Source organism: Crocuta crocuta, unplaced genomic scaffold (genome assembly GCF_008692635.1).
Source record: "Crocuta crocuta isolate KB4526 unplaced genomic scaffold, BGI_CrCroc_1.0 scaffold290, whole genome shotgun sequence".
Classification (NCBI taxonomy): Eukaryota; Metazoa; Chordata; class Mammalia; order Carnivora; family Hyaenidae; genus Crocuta; species Crocuta crocuta.
In genome coordinates, this window is record NW_027527429.1 from 870,223 (window position 1) to 893,141 (window position 22,919).

The following is a 22,919-nucleotide window of genomic DNA, read 5'->3' on the forward strand; positions in this document are numbered from 1 at the left end:
CCCCCTATCTTATCCTTTTATCCTTTCACCCCCTCACCCCCTCACCCCTAACCTTTTCACTCTCTCACTCCTTTACCCCATAGTCCCTACCACTCATCCCTTCAGCTCATCATCCCTCACCCCCTCACCCCCTCACCTCCTCACTTCCTCGTCCCCTCAGTCCCTTAATCCTCTGTTTTCTCCATTTCCTTCTGGTCCAAGGACTCTCGCACTGCACGGCGCGTGAGGCCGCTGAGCCTTGCGTGTGTCGAATCGGGCACAGCAGAATCCCCACGGCCGGGGTTCAAGCCCGCTCCCCTGCTCTTAGCTGTGCGGTCTTGCTGGGGTCCCGCTTCTCACTGGACCTGAGGGCGGTCCCGGCTGCCGTCCAAGGGGCTCCGTCCTGGAAGTCTTCCCCGGGGCCACTCTTGAGAGTAGTACCTCTTCTAGAAACGTACTTCCCAGAGCGTTATGAGTTTCTTGGTGAAACCTTGAGCATGGGGGTTAATTTTCAGATTCTCCACATTTGCATCAGGATGCCCACCCTGCCTGCGCATTAACCTGCCATGGCTGTGACACTCGTCACAAGCGCCAGGTACAAGTCACAACACAGTTGTCTACACGCGTAAATGGCCCCCGTGCAGGCGGCACACGAGAGGCACGTCGGGAGTACTCAGGCGCTGTGTGCCGGGAGCCCCGGCTTCTGATCACCCTGCCCTGGCCGTCCGGCCCCCCCTGAGCCCGTGAGCTTAGGCAGGGCGGACACGGGGCCCCCGTGTCACAGCCGGAGGGGAAGTGAGCCACCACTGTCCTGGCCGGTGCAGCCTCCAAGGCTCTCTGAGCAAGAGTCGACACGGAGACAACATTTTAGAGCATATGACGTTTTCTCTGTCAACAGAACTTTTAAGTGAGTTTCTGGTTTTCCCCACGTGGGTCCTCACTTGTTTGGGCGTCAAGTTCTGTGTCCCGGCACTGAATTGGGGTGGTCCCGCTTCTGGGCCCCTGCTGCCCGACTCTGGTGGTTAGGGGAGAGCCTCAGCGACCTCCTGGCCTGGGACCCCTCCCCACCTGTCTCAAGCTGCTCTGAGCGGGGACAAGGCTGGAGGCTCCTGGACACAGACCAGGGATGTGTCAGGAGGGGGCGCCACGATTCTGAGCCCCGCAGTCAGCCTTCCAGGTCCTTCCAGAGGGAGGGCGCTGTGGGAAGCCCTAGGGCTCTGCCGTGGGTGAAGCCCTGCCCGCTGCTCTCTCTTCACAAGGGCGTCCCTGAGAAGGGTGAAGGACTGGAGCCGTGGGTGAGACCTCATTGGAGGAGGGACGCAGGGTCTGGCCTATTCCCCAAAACGGGCCGGACCTGGAGGGCCCGCGGGACGGTGGGATGGGCCAAGCCCCCAGGGAGGTGCCGGAGTGAGTTCCGGTGCTCGGCTCACGAGGTGGCCGCATCCTGGCACTTCTGCCTCGGTGGGTCAGTGGGTTGAAGTGCAGCCTGAGAATCTGCACCGCCAGAGACACTGGTGCTGCCGCTTAGGGTCCAGGGACCCCGCGTCCGAGCTGCATCGTTCCCCCAGAAGTCGCATCTGAGGGACTGGCTGGGTGTCAAGGGGGGCAGAGTGAGAGGTGCTGTGGGGAACGGGGCTCTTTGCCTGGGGTGACCTGAGCAATCCCAAGAGTCCTGAGCCTGCTCATGAGTGGGGGTCCGGTCCGGTGCCCAGGGCCTCCAGGCTCCCTATGGCTCCCTCTCTAGCTCTCTGCATCCCAGTCTCTGCCTCGTGATGAAGGGGGTACCAACCCGTTCCCATGTTGTGTCCAGCAGGCCTGGTGTCCTACATGGCTGTCTGGGTCCCGCATGGGGGGCGGGGGGTGCCACCTTCCCCACCCCACGCACACCTGCTGTCCTCTGGGTGGGACCTCCCTCTGCACAGGCCTCGGGGGCTCGGGAGTGTTGTGGGGGCTCCGGGGCCTGGCACCCACAGCGAGCTGGGGGCTGACCCCGGCCGTGTTGAGCCCTGGAGAATGGCGCAGTGAAAGGCGCCGTCCTAGGCTGAGGACCTGGGCCCAAGAGGACCCCCACCCCCTCACTGCCTTCATGAGACCCACAGGTTCGGGTTTTCAGAGAGATTCTCGGTCACTGGAGTCTCAGCAGGGCAAAAGCCACCTCCTAACTTGACCGAGGGGCTCCCAGCCACAAGCGCCGTCCAGGGGCCTCGGTAAGCCCTGTGCGGAGGCGGGCTCACCTCTCGGTGCAGCCTGGCCAGTCCTGGCACCGTCCACGCGGTCCTGGGCTGGGGCCCCCAGCTGGCCTGACCGAGCTGGCCCTGGCTCCTTTGGCGGGTCCCACCCAAGGGTTGAGGGGCTGCAGATGAGGTGGGGGCCGAGCTCTTGATGCCTGAGTCGGAGCCCGCGCCGGGAGAGGCGCCCAGAAGGGCACGTTGATGTAGGAGAACTCTGCTGATGCTGGATCTTGGGGCCAACGATGGGGCAGGCTGGGGCCACGCGCCCAGAGCACCTGCCGTGGGGGGTGCCAGCTGCACTCTGTAGTGACCTTTGAGGCAGGCGGGCAGAGGGGGCAGCACTGAGCCGAGGCTGTGGGCCGAGCTGGAGGGTTTGGGGCCGGCTGGCCTTCCCCCGTGTGTCATCAGGCCGTGTAGGAGGGGAGGACTGGAAATAGCAACGGTGCCCCTGGGCACTGCCCTCAGCACCCCGAGCAGGCTCCCTCACCTGCAGCGTCTCCGTGAGGCTGTCCTAGTGCCTGCCAGCGTCCGTCCGGGAAGCAGGGAACAGAGAGGTCTGGTGACGGCCCGAGGTCACGTGGCCATATGGCAGTATTGGGAGCGGAGCAGTCTGGAGGGCATTTTGGGCCAGGCTGCGTGGACCGCTGGCTCAGCCCGTAGGGCCTGGGTATCTGGGGGCCCCTGGTACAGAGGGGGTCCCTTTAGGTCTTGGTCACGGGTCCATGGGTACCCGCTGGGTCCTGCTGGAGATGGACCCAAAGCTCTCAGCGCAGGCGCGGGGGACGGGGGTCAGAGAGGGCCCCGCCCGCCGCCCCACGAGCCTCCACGGTGGCCGTTGGGCCCACACACACCCGCTCACTGTCGGTTAGCTTGTACCCAGCTGTGTGACAGTGCTCGCTCTGACTTGTCCATCTCTTCTGTGTGTACGTGTGTGTCCTGGCTGCCTCCACCTTTAGCGTTTCGTTCGGAAATGACACTAGGTACAGCTCACTTTTCTCTTCCGCGCTCGCTTGGTCTGTCCCTCTTCCGCTTTTCAACCCCCTTTCTCCTGCGACGTGTCCCCCCGTGCTCTCTGCCAGTTCTCCGGGAACCCCGCTGTCCTCACGGCCCTTCCCCTGGATCTTTGTCCTTGGTGACGTGTGTGTGACAGCGGCCCTGCCCCGTCCCACCGCTTCACCCCGCGCCCCCGGAGCGTGTCGTGGAGAGCCTGTCTGCGCCCCCGGCGTGGCCTCGCTCCTCCGGGCTGCCCTCCACGCTCCCGGGCCGGGCCCGCTCCTCGGGAGAGGCCTGGGGGGGGCCGGGGCGTGAGCCGCTGCCCGCGGTCTGTGTCGACGTGTTTCTCGGCCATGTCTTTGAGGACGCTTGGATGGAAACGGGGCAAGGCTGGGGGCCGAGAGGCCACACGGGGATTGAGGCGAATCCCCCACCTCAGATAGGACCCTCAGACGCTCACCCAGCCTCAGGCAAGAGTTCAGGAGCTCTGCCGTCGGGTGGTTGAAAGCAGGAACTTTCCTTAATCCAAAACCCTGCTGGAAGCAGGGGCCACTGAAGAAGCTAAGGTCCTGCCTCCCAGGGGCACTCCAGCTGCCCTCGGGGGGTTTCCGGGCCATGGGCTCCTGCTCTGCTCACGGTCTTTCTGGGTTGGAGATGGGGACCGGGGGCAGGGCCCACCGCCTGCTCTGAGATGGGGACAGGGAGCCTGCTCTGTGCTAGACGGAGAGGAGCCCGGCCACGGGGGGCGAGGAGAGGCCGTCTGCCCCAGGCCACCCTGCTTCCACTCCAAGCGTCCTCCCCCAAGGGGAAGAGGTGGGCCACACAGGGCTTTGGCAAACCTGGGCAGGTTGGGACCTCCTTACTCAGATGGGGCGGGAGGGGGCTGCCTCCCTTCTGCCATCTCCCCGTCTCCCCCCCTCTGCCCGCCCCAGTCTCCCCTCCTCTCCCTCCCTCTTCCCCTTTGTTGCCGCTTGCCTCCTGCCCTCCCTTCCCCGGCCCCTCCGCCCCCACCTCAGCGTCCGCGCTGTGGCTGCCCCGTCCATCCATCCACAGGAGCCCCCCCCGACCCGGCCCGGCCCCGAGTACGGAGGAGCCTACTGTTCTCCTCGACCCACTGCCCAGGCTTCCTGACCAGTGGCCCACACATCTCTCTGTGTCTGTCCGTCTGCATGTCCCCAGCCCACAAGACCAGCCCGTTTGCTGCCACATTTGACCTTGTCTCTGCTTCCTTTCAGGACCTTTTACCAGTTTGAGGCCGCGTGGGACAGCTCTATGCATAACTCTCTGCTGCTGAACCGGGTCACCCCGTACCGAGAGAAAATCTACATGACTCTCTCCGCTTACATCGAGGTGAGAGGCCTGCGCCCGGGGCGCACCCCCACGCCACTGCCCCCCAAGCCTGAGCTGCTTGCCAAGGGGCCGTGGGGGCGCTCAGCAGCTTAGAACAGAGGTCTTGTCGAGTCCTTGTTCAATCCACGTACTGCTAATGGCGCTGTTCGCAGCGACCTCCGCCCCCCACCATGTTCAGTGTATGGCTTTGCCCTGGGGTCGCCGAATCGCTGCGTCTATGCTCCAGGCAGCCTGAGCCAGAAGCCTACCCAGCCCCAGCCCCAGGGTCTTGGGCTGTGCCTCCCCTTAAAAGTACAGCGGGCGGGCAGGAGCGCGGGCCTTGCCAGCTGGGTGCAGCAGCAATGACTCGGGGCCCCGGGGTGGCAGCCAGCGGCGCAGCGGAGAGAAAGGCCTCGACGTCCCCTCCCAGCCCCATCTCTCCGGCCGTGGGAAGGAGGCCCCTGACGGCCTCTCGGGATGGCGGTTTGCTGGGGGGCCGCTGGCTGGGCCCTGCCGCCCTGAGTCCCGGCACACAGAGGGCCGCCGGCGCCTGTGGTGAGCAGGCGTGCGAGACACGGTGCGTCGGGGCCCCGGGACGTCCTCTGGACCGAAACGTGGGTGGGAAGCCAGGATCCGGTTTGATCCTCACAGATATTTCTGGGAGCATGTTGCCCCATCCCATGGTGAGGTGGTGGGGGCCTGACAGGGCGAGGCCTGTGCCTGCAACCCTCAGGGTCCCCGGCACCGATGGCAGCCCTCTGCGGCCCGGGGAGGCAGGGCCCTGGCTCTGCCCCAGCCGTCTCCTGGGCAGGCAGGGACCTCCCACCTGGGTCGGAGGCCTGGCAGAGGCCCCGGAAGGTCAGTGGCCTGTGTGCCCTGGGAGAGGGTTAGAAGGGGATCCGGGGCCGGGGAGCCATGGGGTGCTCTGGCGCCTGAGCCCCAACCCCCCGCCTCGACCCCGGCAGATGGAGAACTGCACCCAGCCCGCCGTCATCACCAAGGACTTCTGCATGGTCTTCCACTCTCGGGACGCCAAGCTGCCCGCTTCGCGATCCATCCGCAACCTGTTTGGCAGCGGGAGCCTGCGGGCCTCGGAGAGGTGGGCCTGCCCGCGGGAGGTGGCCCGGCGGCCTGCCGTCCCGCACTCTGGTCCCAGTGAGGACGAACCAGACTCTGCCCGGGGGAGGGGCGGCTGGCGGGTCCAGCAGAGGCTCGAGTGACATGCCAGCTGCAGGCGGGCCCGGACCAGAAGGCAGACTGGCCCCCCTCCCAACCGGTCCCCTGCATGCAGAGTCTCCCACCTGCCCCTGAGGGGGGTCCGTGGAGGCCATGGGACACAGATGGCACATTGAGGGGCGTGAGAGAGCCCGTGCCTGCCCACGGGAGTGCTGGAGAAGGCCTGGGGGGGTTGCCCTGTGGCTTCCATGGGGGGTCCTCGGGCCCCACTTCCCCCCAGGCCCTCAGGGCAGTGCCCCCAGGGCGCTCTGGACAGAGAGGGTCTCCTGCCTCCTGGAGGCCAGCAGGCCCGAGGGAGGAGAATGTCAGGCCCAGCGGTCCCTTCTTGCCCTTTGACCTGTCCCTGCATTCTTGGGGGGTTGGGGTCGGTGAACAGGAATGTCATAGCAGTGAGGAGGGGGCTTTGCTCCAGTAGCAGAGGCCAGCAGGCCGCCTGTGCTCACCTTTAGTGACGCTTCCCACACGGTCCCGTGGACCCCAGTGTGCAGGACGCTCAGACACAGCCGGGAAGCCGAGTCTGGGGCTTAGGACTCAGTGGCCTTCAGCTGTAGCCCGGTCATGCGGGGTCACCTAGCGAGCACGGGCACTGTCTGTGAGCTGGGCCCGCCCCCGTGCAAAGCTTGGTGGCCTGCACGCGCCAAAATCAGCGGTCCCTGGCAAGAGGGGGCCCGGCGGGGTCTGGGCCGCGGATGGCCCACGAGCGGCTGCAGCTTGGGGCCCCCAGCAGCCCCGCAGCCCCGCACAGGGCNGTGACAGGCGTGTACGAGCTCAGCCTGTGCCACGTGGCCGACGCCGGCAGCCCAGGTAGGCGCCTGGGGATGGCACTTTGTTAGGAGCCAGGGAGTCCGGGGTCGCTCAGGTCACCTCAGCCAATTGCAGTGGGTGGGGGCTCACTTTCGAGAGTCAAGTGCTCACCTTTGCCCTTGGGGAGGGGCTCTGAGAGGCCAGAGGATGGGGGTGGGGGAGTCGGGGGGGAGAAGGGGGGANCTCCCTCTGTGAACGAGTCCCCCCCATCCCCGGGGGGCCCTAGACCTGGTCCAGGGCACCGATGTGGCCTGCCCGGCACCCCCCTCCAGGGATGCAGCGGCGGCGGCGGCGCGTGCTGGATACGTCTGTGGCCTACGTGCGCGGCGAGGAGAACCTGGCGGGCTGGAGACCGCGGAGCGACAGCCTCATCCTGGACCATCAGTGGGAGCTGGAGAAGCTGAGTCTGCTGCAGGAGGTGGGCAGGGGGAAGCTGCAGTGTCCCTCAGCTCCCCCCCCACCCCAGGGTGCAGGGGGGCGGCTCCAGTGTCCCTCNCGGGTCGTCCAGCCCCTCCTCCCCGCTCTCGGCCGAGGGCCGGCCATCTCCCCTGGAGGCCCCCAACGAGAGACAGCGGGAGCTGGCCGTCAAGGTAGCCCAGCCAGCCCTGCCGTGACCCCCGGCCCCTCCAGGGGTGACTCAGCCCTGTCCCATCAGAGCAGCAGCTGGGAGGACGAGGGGTCCCGAGAGTCCCCGGGCCTGCCCCTCACCTTACCCACACTGGAATTTGTCAGCCGTTTACAGCTTCCTCCCCCAAGCAGTAACCTGCTTTCTTGAATACCTATGCTGACAGGGAGCTTACCACCGCTGTCCAGAGCTGGCTCTTTCTGTTGCTTGATGGGCTGGTGGGAAGGCCTCTGAGACTGTGGGCCACGCTGCCCCCCATCTCTGCCCTAGGTCCCCAGCCTGCGCCAAGAGCTTTCCCTGGCTCACCTGTCACCATGGAGGGGAGGTGCCTTGACCCTCTGTGCCTGGGCCCCCGGCCAGTCATCCATCCGTGTCAGGGGGCCTGCAGGGGGCCGTGCCTGAGGCGGGGTGGCGGCTGGGGGCCTCCTGACCCGCCATCTGTTCTCGTTGCAGTGTTTACGCCTCCTCACACACACATTCAACCGAGAGTACACCCACAGCCACGTGTGCATCAGCGCCAGTGAGAGCAAGGTGGGCAGAGAGGGGCCACCCCCAGACCCCCCATGGGGCTGTCGTCCCCGAGAAGAACTCACACTTGTATCCAGAGATGGAAATAAGGGTTTTCTTAGAACCGTACTGTCATACTCAAGGGCCTGGGGTCCGTGGAGCGCAGGGGCCTCCCGGCTGGCCCTCACCCACCTGCCTCTGTCCTGGGCAGGGCAGGCCCTGTCCCTGTGCTCATCCTTCCTCTGCCAGGGGACGGATCCTTGACCCCAGAGCGAGTGTGGTCCCTGTGCTGCCCCCACCCACCCTGCTTCGGGGCCTGCCATGCGCTGTGTGCCTCACGGCCTCCGGCCCATTACTGGTCTTCACCTTTGACCTGTGGCCTGCCGTGTCTGGCCTTCCTTCTTTGCACGAGCCTCCCCTCTGCCTGGAAGGGCCTCTGTCCGTATCTCATGGGCTGCACACCCTCAAGTTGGGGCTCAGAGGCTACCCCCCCGACCCCCTGTGGTCCTGGCTCACTGTTTGGAGCCCACCGGTCATGAATCCCTCCTGAAGCAGGACGGAGCCCGGGGAAGGGCAGGTCAGGGGTAGGGGCAGGTCAAGGGGGGTTGGGAAGGGTCTGGCCTGCAGCTGGAATGGGGGTTCCCCCAGTGGAGGTAAAAGGTGAGCAGCAGTACAGGAACTGGCCACTGTAGGGGTGTCCCCGCCCCGCACGCCCCCCGCCAAAGGGTCACTGTCCTCCACAGCTCTCCGAGATGTCTGTCACCCTGCTTCGGGACCCGTCCATGTCCCCTCTGGGGGCGGCCACGCTCACCCCCTCCTCCACCTGCCCCTCTCTGGTGGAAGGGCGGTACGGAGCGGCTGATCTGAGGTGAGTGAGCTCCGGGCTCCGGGAGAAGCTTCTAGTGTCAAGAACCGACTGATAACCGCAGCCGTGACTCGGGCGCCTGGTGCAGTTACCGCGGGGCGCGTGTGGCGGAGCACGAGGGACGGCCACAGGCAGCCAGGGCAGGGCCAGGCGGCAGGGTCTGCCCTGGCGGGCGTGGCCCCCAACCCCCTGGTGGTGTGACTTTTCCGAGGCCACTTTCTGCTGAAGTGTAAATTTAAGCTGCATTTGGGACTGAACCCAGGAATGGGTCAAACCAGCACAAGTCACAAAGCCCTTTCTGGGGTCAAGTGCTCTCACAAAGGTCAGTAGGAGAAAGGCGGCAAAGTAGCCTCGAGCCCCACGGGCCTGCTGCTGCGCAGATGGGTGTCTGCTCGGTGTCACCAGCACCCCTTACAGCCGGCCGTAGGCGTTAAACCCCTCAAGGCATCCACGTTTTCTTCTCAAAATATAAAGGCTTCCAGTCCCCTCTGGGCCCGGCGGGCCTGTGTCAACCTCAGCTCAGCTGGGGAGCTGAAGAGGCGGCGCTCTCACAGGGGGCAGGGGTGGGAAGTGCCGGAGAAGGCCGGTGAGGGACCCTCCCGAGTTCCGCCGTGGGTGCGGCGGGCTCACACGGAGGCGCCCCTGTGGGGGCTGGGTGTGGGGGAGCCCCTGCGCGGCAGGGATGCAGAGGCCTCCTTTGCTTCCCAGGACGTCGCAGCCCTGCTCCCGTCCGGCCAGCCCCGAGCCCGAGCCCGCGCCCGAGGTAGATTGCAAGAAGCTTCCGTCCCCTGCTCGGGCGGCTGAGGCCGACAAGGAGCCCCCGCGCCTGCTGGTTCCTGACATCCAGGAGATCCGGGTCAGGTGTGTGGGGGCCCTGCCCCAAGCAGGGGCGCTTCTAAAACCACCCAGCCAGCCCTGTCCCTGAGCCAGGCCCGGGGACAGCCCCGTACCAGGGAGACACGCAGGCCACCCCTGACCTGGGGCAGGCGCAGAGGGTGAGCAGAAGCCGAGGGCAGGAGGGTGGGCCAGAGCCAGGGCCTGGGGCCAGGGACCCAGCGGGCGCCTCTGCGGAAAGACGGTTTAACGCATCTGCGAGTTGCTAGTTTGGCCGCTGTGCGAAATGCCTGCCTTGTGGCCCAAGAACGCCGCCGTGCACGGCTGTTGTCACAGGACCCGGTGTGACAGTGCGGGCGGCTTTAGAAGTTTCCCCTTCCCACAGCCAGGGAAACGGAGCCCCAGAGACAGGCGGGTGGTGCTGGTCCCTGAGCGCCTGCCGGCACCGCCAGGGGCCTGGAGGAGGGTGGTGGGCCCCGCTGTGGGGACCCCCCGGTCGCCCAGAGCGCGCGAGCCAGCAGGTGCCCCTCTGCAGCCCCATCGTCTCTAAGAAGGGCTACCTGCACTTCCTGGAGCCGCACACGGCCGGCTGGGCCAAGCGCTTCGTGGTGGTGCGGCGGCCGTACGCCTACATGTACAACAGTGACAAGGACTCCGTGGAGCGGTTCGTGCTCAACCTGTCCACCGCCCAGGTGGAGTACAGCGAGGACCAGCAGGCCATGCTCAAGGTCAGCCCGGGGCGGGGGGCGGGCGGGGCCCCGGGAGCCCCCCTCTGCCCACCCGCGGGGCACCTAGTCCTAGTGACGGCCGGCCGAGGGCTGTGGTCCGTGGGTGGGGCAGGCCCTGACCCCTTCCCCAGGGACGCCCTCAGTCCGGGGCGCGGAGCCCCACAGGGCCGGCTGGAGGTGGGGGGGCGGGGCCGGGAGCACAGCCTTCCTGCCCCCCAGCTTTGCCCCGCCCCGCTGCGAGCAAGCAGCGGCCCTGGCCGTGTGTGCCAGGAACCCAGACTCCTTCCGCCGGAGGCTACATTGCCCGCTGGCCGGTTCCCCGTGCCCCGTGGCAGGGGCTGGGCACGAACTCAGCGTGCCGCCCGCACCTGCCCCACCAAGGGCTCAGGCTTAGCAGGAGAGGCCAGCGCAGTGGCTGGGCCAGGGCCGCAGGGGAAGGGACCTCGGCCCGTGAGGGGTAGACGCATCCCAGGGGCCACGCAGAGCAGCCGCCAGGGAGCCCGGGGCAGGGAGGAGACGTCCCTACTGCAGAGCCTTCCGCAGGGAGCCCCCCCGGGCGGGCCAGACCGGGCGTTTGCGCTCGTGCGGGTCTTCTCTCCGCTCCCTCACCCCTGGGAGGTGTCGGAGGCGCCCCTCCCCGGCCCCCCCCACCCCGGGCCGCAGGTGTGACCACCGCCTGCCGACCGGCCGTCTCACACCCCTCTGCCTTTGCAGACGCCCAACACGTTCGCCGTGTGCACCGAGCACCGCGGCATCCTGCTGCAGGCCAACAGCGACAAGGACATGCACGACTGGCTGTACGCCTTCAACCCCCTCCTGGCCGGGACCATACGGTACGCGCAAGGGCGCCGCCCTGGGGACGTCCACGAGGACGTCGGTGTTTACTGCTGGTAAAGCGTGTGAGCCCCTGAAATGTTCAAAGGGGACGCGCCACCGGGCGCAGGCCCTCTCGCGGCCGCAGACACAGCTCGAGGTCAGGCCTGGGCGCAGCGGGGCCCCGGGGATAGGAGCCCTGCCCTCCTGCCCCGGCGACTGGGGAGGGTGGGCAGGCGCGCCCNCTGCAGGTCCAAGCTGTCCAGACGGCGGTCCGCCCAGATGAGGGTCTGAGCCGAAACCCCCTCGCCCCCCGAGACAGCCAGCAGGCCAGCCCCACCCCCAGTCCCCATCACCATCCATCATGTCACATGCGCCCAGCCTGCCCCCACCAGCCCGCCAGCCAGCCCGTCCCCTGCCAGGGACGCTGCGTGGGGCCCCCGGAGCGCCACCTCCGGCCCGGGCACCTGGGCCACAAGACCTATCCTTCCCCCAGCAGGCCGCGTTCTGTCTTCTTTCGGAGCGGACCCCGGGTGGGAGGGGCCGGCAGGTGCCAGAGAGGCCGGGGGGCACGAGTCTCGGGGCATTGCTGCCGTTCTGATATTTTTTTAAGCATAGACAGGCTTATAATTAATATACATTAGCTAGTGACACCGGAACAGCCCACTCAGAAAGTAACTATAAGACTGTGTCCTATTTATAAGTATTTATTTCTAATGCCCTCACATAGACCCGTAGGTGCGGATGGACCCCGCCCCACGCCTGGCCCTCTCCCAGCCCCAAGCCTCATAGGGACGACCGCGGTGAAGGGGCGTGTGCAAAGGCCGGGGCACACCTGCCGCCCGGGCCCGAGCTCAGGCTTGTGGGACAGGCCTGCCACCCGGGGCGCGCACGCGCGTGTGTGTGTGTGTGTGTGTGTGTGTGTGTGTGTGTAAGAGCGTCAGGGGACCCGGTCTGGGCCGCGAGGGGCTTGGGGTGCGGGGTCTCCAGCTCCAGGTCGTTCCTGGGACACAGGTCTGCGCCCCCCTCTTTGCCCCGAGACAAGGGTGTGTGTGAGTGCGAGCGAGAAGATTCCGTGGGGCCGGATGGGGGCAGCAGCGATGGGGTCCCCGCCATCGAGGAGGCTGTCCTATCCCGCCTCTGAGGTCCCGGCCCTCATTTCGCTGCAGCGTCCACTCCATACTCCCCACGGACTGCGCACCTGAGGCCCGGCCGGGGCCAGAGCCCGCCCCAGGCTCAGCGCCCTGGGCTCAGGGTCAGGCCCGGCAGCACACCCAGAAGCCCCGGGGCCTGGGGGTCTCCAGTGACCTGTCCCCTTGCCCCCGGCACATGTGGCCTCTTTCTAACTCAAGTGAAAACAGCAACCGACCCACAAGCCCGTGTCCCACCAGGAGCAGGTCCTGCTCAGAATCTGGGCGTCCAGGCCCAGGTCTGTGGCCCGCTGGGCCACGCCGCTCACTGGCACCTTCCACTGCCTTTGCCACACCCTGCAGGGCACCCCCAGCGACACCCCACCTTTCCGTTTGGTTCGGATTACCTTGTCGAGCCCCAGTCAGTGGTCTGAAGCCCCGTCAGCCCAGTGGTCCCCGTGGCACTGCCGTGGCATGTGGCCACAGTGCGGGTCCTGTGTGCCGAGGCCGGAAATGAGTGCAGCCTCTTTCCTCTGGGGATGCGTGGGCTCGGCTCCCACACCAGGTGACAAGGGTCCAGTGTGAGGCTTTCCTTTGGGAAAGTTCTTCGCCTCGGACGTGGGACCAGGCGATGGGCTCCCCACCTGAGCAACGTCTGGCAGCCGGGTCCGGTTCCGCCCGCGCCGGCGCCTGGAGGCTGTGAGTGCGCCGTCCCCGTCGCTGGTCCGGGCAGCGAGTCAGCGGCCACTGCCCCTGCTGCGCCCCTCGTCCCCGGGGCTTGGAAGGCATCCTGGGGGCATCGCTCCATCAGCAGGAAACAGGCCCTAGGAAACCCCGTGTGTGGAGACCCCCGGAAGAGAGCTCGTGGCCGGGCTGAAACCAAAGGTCCAGAAAGCAGACGTTCCCGGGCCAAGACACAGAGGGCAGGGGTGCGGCACAGTCCAGAGGGAGCCCCTGTTGTGGCTGTTGTGGTGGCCTCGAGGGCGGGGAGGGGACCAGGGAGGGAGGACGCTCTTCCCAGATGCTTGGTTCTCGGCAGCCCCGCCTTCCCGCGGGGAGCCTGGGGGCGCGGGGCCCGGGCGCAGCCGCTCAGGTCAGCCAGCCTGGAGCCGCGGCTCGAGCCCGGGCGCGGGGGTCTGAGGCCAGCCAGCCTGCAGAGCACCCGCTCCGTGGGGTGAGAGGAGGGGCCGCGCCCTAAATTCAGGAGCCTCCACGGCCATGGAGGTGCCCCCAGGACTGTTTCACTTTGGCCCCGGTGCCCTTGGCAGATGCCTGACCACCGTCCCCATCGTCACTGCCGGAGCCCCGGGGCTGGTGGGGAGAGAAACGCGGGGGCACCTGGTCCCTTGGCCCTGCAGACGCCGCCCCACCTCACACCGGGGGGCTGGCACTTAGCACACTGGGCTGCCGTCTTCGCGTCTGTGACAGAGCGGCTGCTCCGGAGCGCCCGAGGGTGTCCCCGTTGTGGGGTGTGGCAGGGAGGCCAGGCCTGCCGGTGGCTGTTTCCCACTAGGTGGGGAAGGAAGAAAGATCCAGAAAGCCATCCCTCTGGGAGTTTGTTTCTTTAACACTTGATGGCACTCATTGTGCCTTGAGGGACAGCCGTCCTCTCCCAGGGGAGGGGTCTATCTCCTCCAGGGAGCGGGGAGCCCCTGCTGATCCGCTGTGGCCCCAGGGCGGGGGTGCTGGGCTCCAGGCTCCAGTGTGACCTGGTGGGTGCCCAGGGTGTCGAGATGTTCCCAAGTTCCAAGGCCTCCGTGTTCTGAGTAAGCAGTCCTAAGATGCCAACGTTCCAGTCACTGATCACACACGCTCACACACACACACGCACGCACGCACGCTCACACACACCCCCAGTGGCTGCAGTGAGGCCGCCTCCCCATCCACCCTGGTACCCCCTCCGCACCTGTGTGGCAGGTGTGGCGAAGCGCTCGGGGAGAGTTCCGGAACGTCGCTGGTGTTTCAGGCGTGAGCAGGCTGCAGTGCTGGTCCTCCGTCAGCCCCCCCCAGTGCGGGACCCCGGAAGGCGCCCTCCTTTTACCCCTGGGACGAGGGACGCGCCCCCCCGGGATCAGCAGAGGCCGTGGCTTCTTCCAGGGCGGTGCCTCCGCAGCTGGCCGTCCCCTGCCTCCCCCCGTAGCTTGTACATATGTGGTCACGTGGCACACCCTGGCCCCTCGCTGTAACCGCCATCCTGACGTAACGACTCTAGCTCCCTGACGTCCTAAACCCGAGTGTTAGGCTCTAGGCTCCTGTACTGTGTGTGCACTTCACAATCTGTCCAATAAATAAATAATGTGGCTCCTTATGCACCACCAGACCTGCGGGTGTTCCCTGTGTCTTCATTGTGTGTTAAGTCTGTTCGATGCCCCTGGGGTCCAATGTGCCGTGGCACCCAGAGAGCACCCACTTCCCACGCTGGGGCGGGGGGGTGAGGGACAAGATGGCGTTTGTCATGGGAGCGCCCAGCCCCTTCCCTCGGCACCTGGCCACACCTGCCCGCGTAGCTCACGGTCCTCGGGCTGTTCTGTGGGGTCGGCGTCACCCCAATACCAAAACCAGGCAGTATTACAAGAAAACGGAACTACAGACCAGTGTCTTTCAGCAACATAGAAAAGTGTGTTCAGTAACATTTTGCCAAACCGAAGGTACCAACAAAGACGATCCTTCCTGGTGATCAGGCGGAGGGTCTTGGGGACGCAGGGTCGGTTCAAAAGCTGCTCAGCGCCATTCGCCAGAGTAAACCAACAGAAGAAAATTCACTCCAGACACAGAAAACGGTTTGCATTTGACCAAATCGAACATCCGTTGCTAAGCGAGCCTTTGCACGACGATACGGTCCTCAACCTGACGAAGCGCGACTTGGCCCCCGGCTGACCCCACGCCTCCGGGCAGAGTCTGCGTGGGAGCCCTCAAGACCAGAGCCAGACAGCTGCCCTGCGTCAGCAGCGGGTGGAAGGAAGGAGACTCCGACGCCCCCCACGGGAGGCCGCCAGGCGCAGCCCTGTGACCACCGGCTGCCGTCACGTGCCGCCATCCTGGAGGACGTGGCGACGTCGCAGGAGCGAGCGAGTGAGCGCCTCTGGCGGGGGCAGCGGTCATCCAGCCCCGGCTTCACCCCCTGCCCCTCGGCGGGCAGGTGCGCGGCTGTGCCTCACTCTAGTTAGGTTTTAGCTGAACGTTAAAATTGTGGGCACCTGCGTAGCCCAGGCGGCCAAGCATCTCGGCTCAGGTCACGATCTCTGTCGGTGGGATCGAGCCCGCGTCAGGCTCTGTGCTGACAGCTCTCTCTCTCTCCCTCCCTCCCTCTCAAAAACATATAAACAAATAAATGAATAAATAAATAAAAGTTAAACTTATGCAAAAATAAAAGTTGAAGTCACGCTGATCATCAGTGTGAACAGCCACTGCGCATCAGCCAGGCTCGTGTGTTTGCGGTGATGCGCCCTCGGGGTCCGAAACCACTCTGTGTTCTGACTGGGCCGGGCCCCACCTGGTTGGAACGGGGGTGGAGGGCGGGAGGGGGTTCTGTGTGATCCCAGAGGGAGCCCCGGCTTCTCCACTCCCGGACTCCAGGTCTCCACCGGTTCCCCGCTCCTAACAGGGTGGGGGCCTGAAAGGAGGAATGAACAAGCCCCTGCCCCCCACACCCCTCCCCGGGGCTGGGGGCTGGATGGACGGTTTCCCACCTCCGGGAAAGTTCTGGACCTCGGAATCCCCTACTGGGACAACAGACAAAAGGCAGTGCCTGTCGCCCATGCTTCAGAGCCCCCTCCTGGGCGTCCGTCTCCCCAGCGGCCACAAAGGGGGGGCTGCCGGGGAGAGGCCCCCAGAGCAACACAGACACAAGGAAGGTCAGGGAGGCGGAGGCTGGTGAGGTGAGCCTGGGCCAGAGGTGAGGGGGCCCCCAGGGAGGCTGGGCCAGAGGTGAGGGGGCCCCCAGGGAGGCTGGTTCTCGAGGAGCTGGAGCTATGGCCGGGCCTCCTTGTGAACGTGCCCAGCCTGCTCCCAGTGAGGCCGCGGTCCAGAGCGGGGTGGTCACTCAGGTCACCGGGCCCTGCTGGGCAACCCTGCAACGCCATAGGTGACAGGGCCATTTGGGGCATGTCCAGGACTTTTGTCCAGTCCCGCAAGGAGTCAGGCGCTGCCAGGCCCCTCCTGGTGACATCCGACTCAGCCCTCTCTCCGCTAGTCCCGCTCAGCTGAACTGCTTGGAAGGAAACGGGTGGCCCCACCTTCTCCCGAGGGGCAGGGGGGACAGCGGATGCGGAAGGCATGTGACAGAGGTCAGTGCTGCTGCAGGCCTGGGGGTCCTCCAGGGGGCACAGGGTGCGGGTGGGAGGGGCTGAGGTGTTACCCGTACCCCCGGCGGTATATGAACGCAGAAAGCCCAGCGGCCATGGCTGTCTGTCCGTCCGCGGGCACTGGGGTGGGACGTGGGGTAAGGGGACGAGGCACCCATCTCCCGCCTGCCCCGCAGGGCTCCCCCCCCACTGTGTCCACTGCCTTGGGCCCCCCCTGGTGTGTCCAGAAGACCCTGACCTGGGTCTTCCCCCGAAGCTCCTCCCTCCCCACCTCACCTCCTCCCAACAGTGCCACGCCCCTCCCAGCCTCTGTCCCCCTCCCCTGACAGTTCCCAGGGACGGGGCTCAGGGCACAAGGCCCCTCCCCAGCCGAGCAGACCCCCCCCCCGGCAGGCTTCCCATCCAGTGGTCTGTGCTCTGTGCCAGGCCGTTTCCTTCTGCCTGGAGTGACCCTCCTCCAGGGGCGCGCCCCTGAACCCAGCTTCTCTCGGTGACCCAGTGACCCAGCTGCCAGGCTGTGCCCATGGAGCCAAGGGCCTGGGATGTGAGTCACAGACGCTTTGAAGCTGCGGCCTGTGTCCGGCACCGAGGCTGACCAGAGNGCTGCGCTGCTGCTCCGGGGCGGCAGCAGGTGGGGCCGCAGGCGAGGGCACAGGTGTGGCGTTCACAGGGACCGCCCGCCCAGGTGGCCTCTCCCACGGCGGCCCCGTCCTTGGGGCTCGGGACGGGCCGGCCCCGACACGTCAGCTCAGGTCCCCGGCTCGGCCCGCTCCTCAAGGGGCCCCCGGGCCGATGGCCGGTCTGAACGTGTCCCTCTCCTTCTTCTTGGCCACCGTTGTCCTCTGCCAGGCGGCCAGGAGGGCGTGCAAGGCCCTGCTCCCCGCGGGCGCCTACGCCGGCTTCGCCCGGGAGGCGGTGGCCGCGGCCCAGCTGGGGGCCTGCTGCCTGGAGATGCGGGTGCTGGCGGAGCTGGGCCCCTGGGCGGGGGACTGCGGCCCCGACCTGCTGCTCACCCTGCTCTTCCTGCTCTTCCTGGCTCACGGGGCCACCTGCGACGGGGCCTCGGCCACCCCCACCGTGGCCCTGCAGGAGCTGCTCCTGGCCGAGGCGTCCGCGCCCCGCACACTGCTGAAGCTGGCGGCCCAGGGGCTGGGCGTGCGGGCGGCCTGTGCCCTGACCCGGCTGTACTGGGCCTGCGAGCTCTGTGACCTGCACGTCCTCCAGAACCTCATGGACCCGCACTGCAGCTCCGCCCTGCGCACGCCCGTGCCCCACGGCGCGCTGGTGGAAGGCGCCTGCACCTTCCTCCTCCACCTGGCCCTCCTCCACCTCCGGGACCGCCTGCCCGCCTGCAGGGTGCCGGCCGTGGCCCTGCTGGCCGCCGCCATGGCCCACACGGGTGAGACGGGGCCGCCAGAGCCTCCGCGCCCGCGTGGGGAGCTGGGGGGGGGAGATGAGCGGCTGGGTTGGGTGGTGGATGTTCGCGGAGGGACCCTTGTCCCGGCCGCTCCCTGATCCTGACCTTTGGCTTTGGCTGCGCGGCCCTCCGGCCCCATCAGTGCAGGGAGGCGAGGTTGGGCTGAGCCCCCGGCCTGTGTGCCGGGAAGCACGGTGGGGATTTCGGGGGGTGGGGGGCTCCTCTTCCGCCAGGCAGGGCCCCCAAGAACCTCCCCCCACAGCTGTGCCTCCCCCCACAGCCAGGCCCTTCACGTCCGCCTTCTTCAACCCGGCCCTGGCCACCTCGGTCACCTTCCACTGCTCGGGTCACACCCTGCTGGAGTACGCACAGGTGTACTGGCTGGGTCCTCTGACAGGTAAGGGCAGAGGGGTCACCGGGGAGCCCCCACGGGCAGCAGGCAAGGCCAGGCCTGGGCAGTGGCTCGGGGACGCCACACGCAGCATACCTGGTGGACGTGACCGCTGGGCAGGCAGGGAGGCCGCACTCACGCCTGCGGGGCGTCCTCACAGACCCTGAGCCCGGGTACCTGCATCGGGAAGAGGTGGAGCCCGCCCAGGCCACGTGGCCCCGGAGTCTGAGGTCCTAGGTAGAGGCCACTTCTCAGGCACCCGACCTCAGCCCCTTGGCCGCACCTCACTCCCCACACCTTGTCAGGTGGGTAAGCGGGGTCCAGTGGAGCTCTGGAAGCCTCCTCCACTTCTGTCTACACTGTGGGCACATCCTCGGGGAGCACCTCGACCTCCCTGGGGCTCCAGCTGTGGGTCGAGACCTGGGAGCGCCCATCGGTGCGTTTTGTGACTTCACTTTCCACTTGACCGAGGTCTCGGGTGCATGTGGTCGGTCCACGGAAAGTACCAGGGAGAGGAGCAGTCCCTGCCCGGCCCGCATCCTTGCACCCCTCCAGAGGCAGCAAGGGCCCCCTCCCCCCTCCCCCTTCTCTCTCGAAGAGCCACTTCTGGGTTTCCAGTTAGGGCACTAACTCTCAGGCCTCCTTGTAACTTCCTCCCTCGCCCCCCCCTCCCCCGCAGCCTCCACGGCCTCCCAAGGGCAGGGCCGTGTGCACAGGCGCCGGGCCCCAGGGGCTTCCTCGTGAGTCCCTAGAGGATTCACATCCCACTTGAAGCGAATGTGCCTCCTCTCCTGCCTTCCCAGTGGTGCTAGTGGCCGAGAGAGAATCCAGGATCCTCTGCTCCCCGAGCTCTGGGAAGAAGCTGGGAGCCAGGCGGGCCCTGCCCTCAGCCCCCTGCTTCCCAGCCCAGGCCCCACCCACGACCGCCTCCCCCTCGGTCCCCCACACCCGTAGCCAAGCACGAGGGCGACCCGTCACCTGGGGAGGCGGCCCAGGACACCTGTGCGGGGAATGCCGGGCCGGGGCCCCCGGAGCCTGGTCCTGATGGGTTGTGCGCCTCCCTGGGGTTGGGGGGAGGCGCCGTGGGTGGACCGGACCAGGGTCCGGGCGAGGGCTCCCTGCGGAGAGGTGCAGGCTGCCCCCGACCCAGGGCCGCGGGACCCCTGTCACACTGCTGGTCCTGGGATGAGCGTCCGGGTCGCCTCATGCTGCGAGGCGCCCACCGGGCCCTGGTCTGACGCCTGCTTCCTCGCAGGGATGGTCCTGGCTGTCCTGCTGTACCACGGCCGCCTTCCGCGCCTTTTCCGGAGGAACCTGTTGTACGGCCAGAAGAACAAGTACCGAACTCCTAGAGGGAAGCTGGCCCTGGGGCCTAGAGACACCCGGCCACCTGCAGGGCGGAGCAGAAGCCGGGAGCCTGGGCGGGGCGGGGCGGGGCAGGAGCCGCCGGCCTCCCGCTGAGCCAGCACCTCTGGGTGAGCGTCGGGGGAGCCGGGTCCCCTAGCTGGACCCTGGGGCCTCCCTGAGCTCCCTGAGTGGACACCAGGCCCGCACCCCTTCCTCCCCTGAAACCATTTGTCAATAAACCATTCCTAAGACCTGCCTGTCTCCCCGGGGGTGACGGAGACTTCCGGAAGGGCAGGCAAGGGTGAGTGTGGTACGCAACGGAGGCTGGTCTGAGTCGCCTCCGTCTCCCCACCAGCTGTCTCTTGCCTCCTCTTTACAGAATTGGGATCAAAGGGGAGACCGAGGGGGAAAGGCAAGAAAGAGGTCCAGGGTGAGTCACGCGGGTCCTGAGAAGATCCTGGGATAGACATTTCTGCAGACGGCGTCTGGCTGCTCCGGCGCGCCCCAGAACCCCGGAACCCACAGCCCGGGGAGGCACCCTGAGGCCTGCCGGGCGCGGGGAGGAAGGCGGCCTGAGCCTGAGGCTGCAGGCGGCTGGACCCACGGTGCCCGGCCCCACCATCCGCCGGCACCCGGCCCTCGGGGCGGCACGCCCCCGGGTCCTGGAGGCTGGGCAGACCCTTGCCAGTCACTGGCGTGCAGACCCCTGAACCCGGTCTCCCTGCCCCCCAGGCTGGGAAAAGCCTCAGCCAGTTCCTCTCCCAAAGACCAGAGCTAGTCTGGAAACTTCCACCCCACAAGGGGAAAGGCCTCCTCCGCTGGGGCCCTGGAAGTGGCAGGGCCCCAGCCTCAGGCTTCACCCTAACTGCTGGCCGAGAAGGGCAAGGGGCAGAGAACAAGGAGGTGCCGAGTGAGCTTTTCCCTCATGTGGAGGCCACGCTGGCACCAGCCTCCTAGCGATGGAGCAAAAGGGGAACCCCCACCCCCCTTCCCATGGCTGCCCCTTCACCCCTTTTTAATCTGCCCTCCACCCAGCCTGGCAGTGAGGCTGCTCTGCCTGAGCCCCAGCTCCGTCGCCCCTCCTCAGGGTGGCTGCTCTGGGAGGGGTGAGCAGGCCCCGGTCTCTGAGTTCCTTCTGGAAAGCCTGATGGAGCTACATGGAAGCTTCCAGAAGGAGGACCATGAGCACACAGGGGTGGGGCCAGGATGAGGGGCCATCCAGCTCCCAGGAGCCTTTGTGGGCCGGGGCTGGGGTGATAGCAGGGGCTGAAGACCCAGGAAGGAGGAGAGGGTTGGGGGGCGGTGGCAAGGCCAGAGGTGGCTGGCACATCTGTCCCCACAGAATGTGGCTTCTGCACAAATACTTCTAGGGTAGAAGCTTCTGGTGCTCACCTAGTAATTCTGTTTTTTTTTAAGTAGGCTCCATGCCCAGCAAGGAGCCCAATGTGGGGCCTGAACTCACAACCCTGAGATCAAGACTTGAGATGAGATCAAGAGTCAGACGCTCAACCAACTGAGCTACCCAGGTGCCCCCATTTGTGTAGTAAATATATCCAGTACGTTTGTGCGGGAAAAGAAAACCTGTGGACATTGTAATAAATAATATCCGCATATCAGCAAATTATTAGAATTCTCTGAGGAGTTTAGGATTTTTGTTTTGGAAAACTTCAACATCGTAAAGCAAAACCCACATGCTTGGAACCATAACTTAAGGAACACTGCATTCGATGAAAAGAACACAATTTTCCTACGAAGCTTTGATGAACTGATTACTAACATGGAAGGCAACTTAGAAGTTACTAGAAAAAGTTTATGACGAGTGTAACACAAAGAATGCAAGAATGGTTCAATATTGGGCCATTCTTTGATATAATTCCTCTTGATAATCAATCTAGGAATAAAATCATCCGATTATCTCCACCGACAGTTAAAAGACCTCTGAGAAAATATAACACCTACTCCCTGTTCAAAAAGGAGCTAACACAGGGGTGCCTGGGGGGCTCAGTCGGTGAAGCGTCCGACTTTGGCTCAGGTCATGACTCACGGTTCGTGGGTTCGAGCCCTGTGTTGGACTCTGTGCTGACTGCCAGCTCAGAGCCTGGAGCTGCTTCAGATTCTGTGTCTCCCTCTCTCTCTGCCCCTCCCCTGCTCACACTTGCTCTCTCTCTCTCTCTGTCTCAAAAATAAAAATAAAACACTAAAAAATTAAAAAAAAAAGGAGCTAACACATTAGGAAGCAGTGGGTCATTTCTTAATCACAGGTACACGCGCACGTGCGCACAGGGCGCGCGCACAACTCGGCGCCCCACTCGGTGGGAACAGACCGCGTTCTGGCCGAGGAAGGCAGCGAGGAGTCCCAGACCCTGAGATACGAACGGCTGCGACCGGACGGGAGGGAACTATCCGCGACGCCCGTTCCTATTTGCACATAGTACGATGGTGCGACTGGGAAGACCAGACGCTGCAAAGCCCGTCACAAGCACTAAGAGACTCAAGACAGGATGTAAGGTTATGTAACGTGCGGCACTAACAGGCGCTAGGAGGCGGGGGCGGGGGCGGGGGCTCAGACGGTTAAGCATCTGACCTTGGCTCAGGTCATGACCGTCCCTGGTCCCCCCTGGCGCCCTGAGCACCGCAACAGCACCGGGCAAGCGGAGCCGCGTCCAGAGCCAGCGCCCACTCCGCTCAGGACCCAGGGGCTGCGTGCCCGCGTGCGGAGCCCCCGCCGGGAGCTGTGGGCACACCCACTCTTCCTGTGGACAGAGCGGCTCGTGTGGGCATGGTCTCCAGGGTGCAGAGGTCGCGGGCAGCCCGGCACAGCTCGGCGTCCCACGTCCGCCCGCCTCAGGGACCTGGAGGGTCTCATCGGGCAGCGGCACAGGGTCACCACCTGCTGGTGCCAGTCCCCTCTGATCCCGGGCGGGCGCTCTCCCTGTGACTCCAGCACCGCCCGCTTGACCGCACCCCTTAGCGTCGTGTGGGGTGGGGTGCATGGGGCCATCTCTTTAACCGGTTTTCATCTTCCGTCCCCCGGGTCACAAGGCCAGGCCATCGGCCACCACCTGTAAGTCAGTAAAACCCAAACAGAGAGGCAAACAGCACGTGGTTCAGGTCACTGACTGATCCACTTTTGCCTTCTTTGTTCAGAGTGGTGGCCTAGGACCCTGCCCGTCCACCAGCCAGGCAGCCCCTGCCGGCCCGGAGGGCGCACTCGGGGGCTGCGGGCCAGCGGAGGGAGCTCTGGGGGGCTGCGGGCCAGCGGAGGGCGCACTCGGGGGCTGCGGGCCAGCGGAGGGGGCTCTGGGGGGCTGCGGGCCAGCGGAGGGGGCTCTGGGGGGGCTGCAGGCCAGCAGAGGGCGCACACGGGGGCTGCGGGCCAGCGGAGG

The 22,919-nt window shown here is 66.0% G+C and overlaps 2 protein-coding genes across 2 annotated transcripts in view; both read left to right on the plus strand.

Annotated features, from left to right (window-relative positions):
• The window catches only part of KIF1A (kinesin family member 1A), a 66,141-nt gene extending 51,747 nt beyond the window's left edge, over window positions 1-14,394 (plus strand). Inside the window, 11 exon segments of the mRNA XM_077757360.1 lie at window positions 4,439-4,553; window positions 5,498-5,631; window positions 6,493-6,572; window positions 6,845-7,046; window positions 7,048-7,162; window positions 7,651-7,728; window positions 8,448-8,572; window positions 9,278-9,430; window positions 9,939-10,131; window positions 10,846-10,964; window positions 11,196-14,394. Of these exon segments, the coding sequence (XP_077613486.1) occupies window positions 4,439-4,553; window positions 5,498-5,631; window positions 6,493-6,572; window positions 6,845-7,046; window positions 7,048-7,162; window positions 7,651-7,728; window positions 8,448-8,572; window positions 9,278-9,430; window positions 9,939-10,131; window positions 10,846-10,964; window positions 11,196-11,238 (1,357 nt within the window). The 3' untranslated portion in view covers window positions 11,239-14,394.
• A 2,776-nt stretch (window positions 14,395-17,170) lies between these two features.
• LOC144227099 (putative aquaporin-12B) lies at window positions 17,171-19,647 on the plus strand. The gene is made up of 3 exons (XM_077758612.1): window positions 17,171-17,777; window positions 18,076-18,192; window positions 19,442-19,647. The coding sequence occupies exons 1-3, from the start codon at window positions 17,171-17,173 to the stop codon at window positions 19,645-19,647; spliced, it is 930 nt and encodes a 309-aa protein (XP_077614738.1).
• Window positions 19,648-22,919: the final 3,272 nt, after the last annotated feature.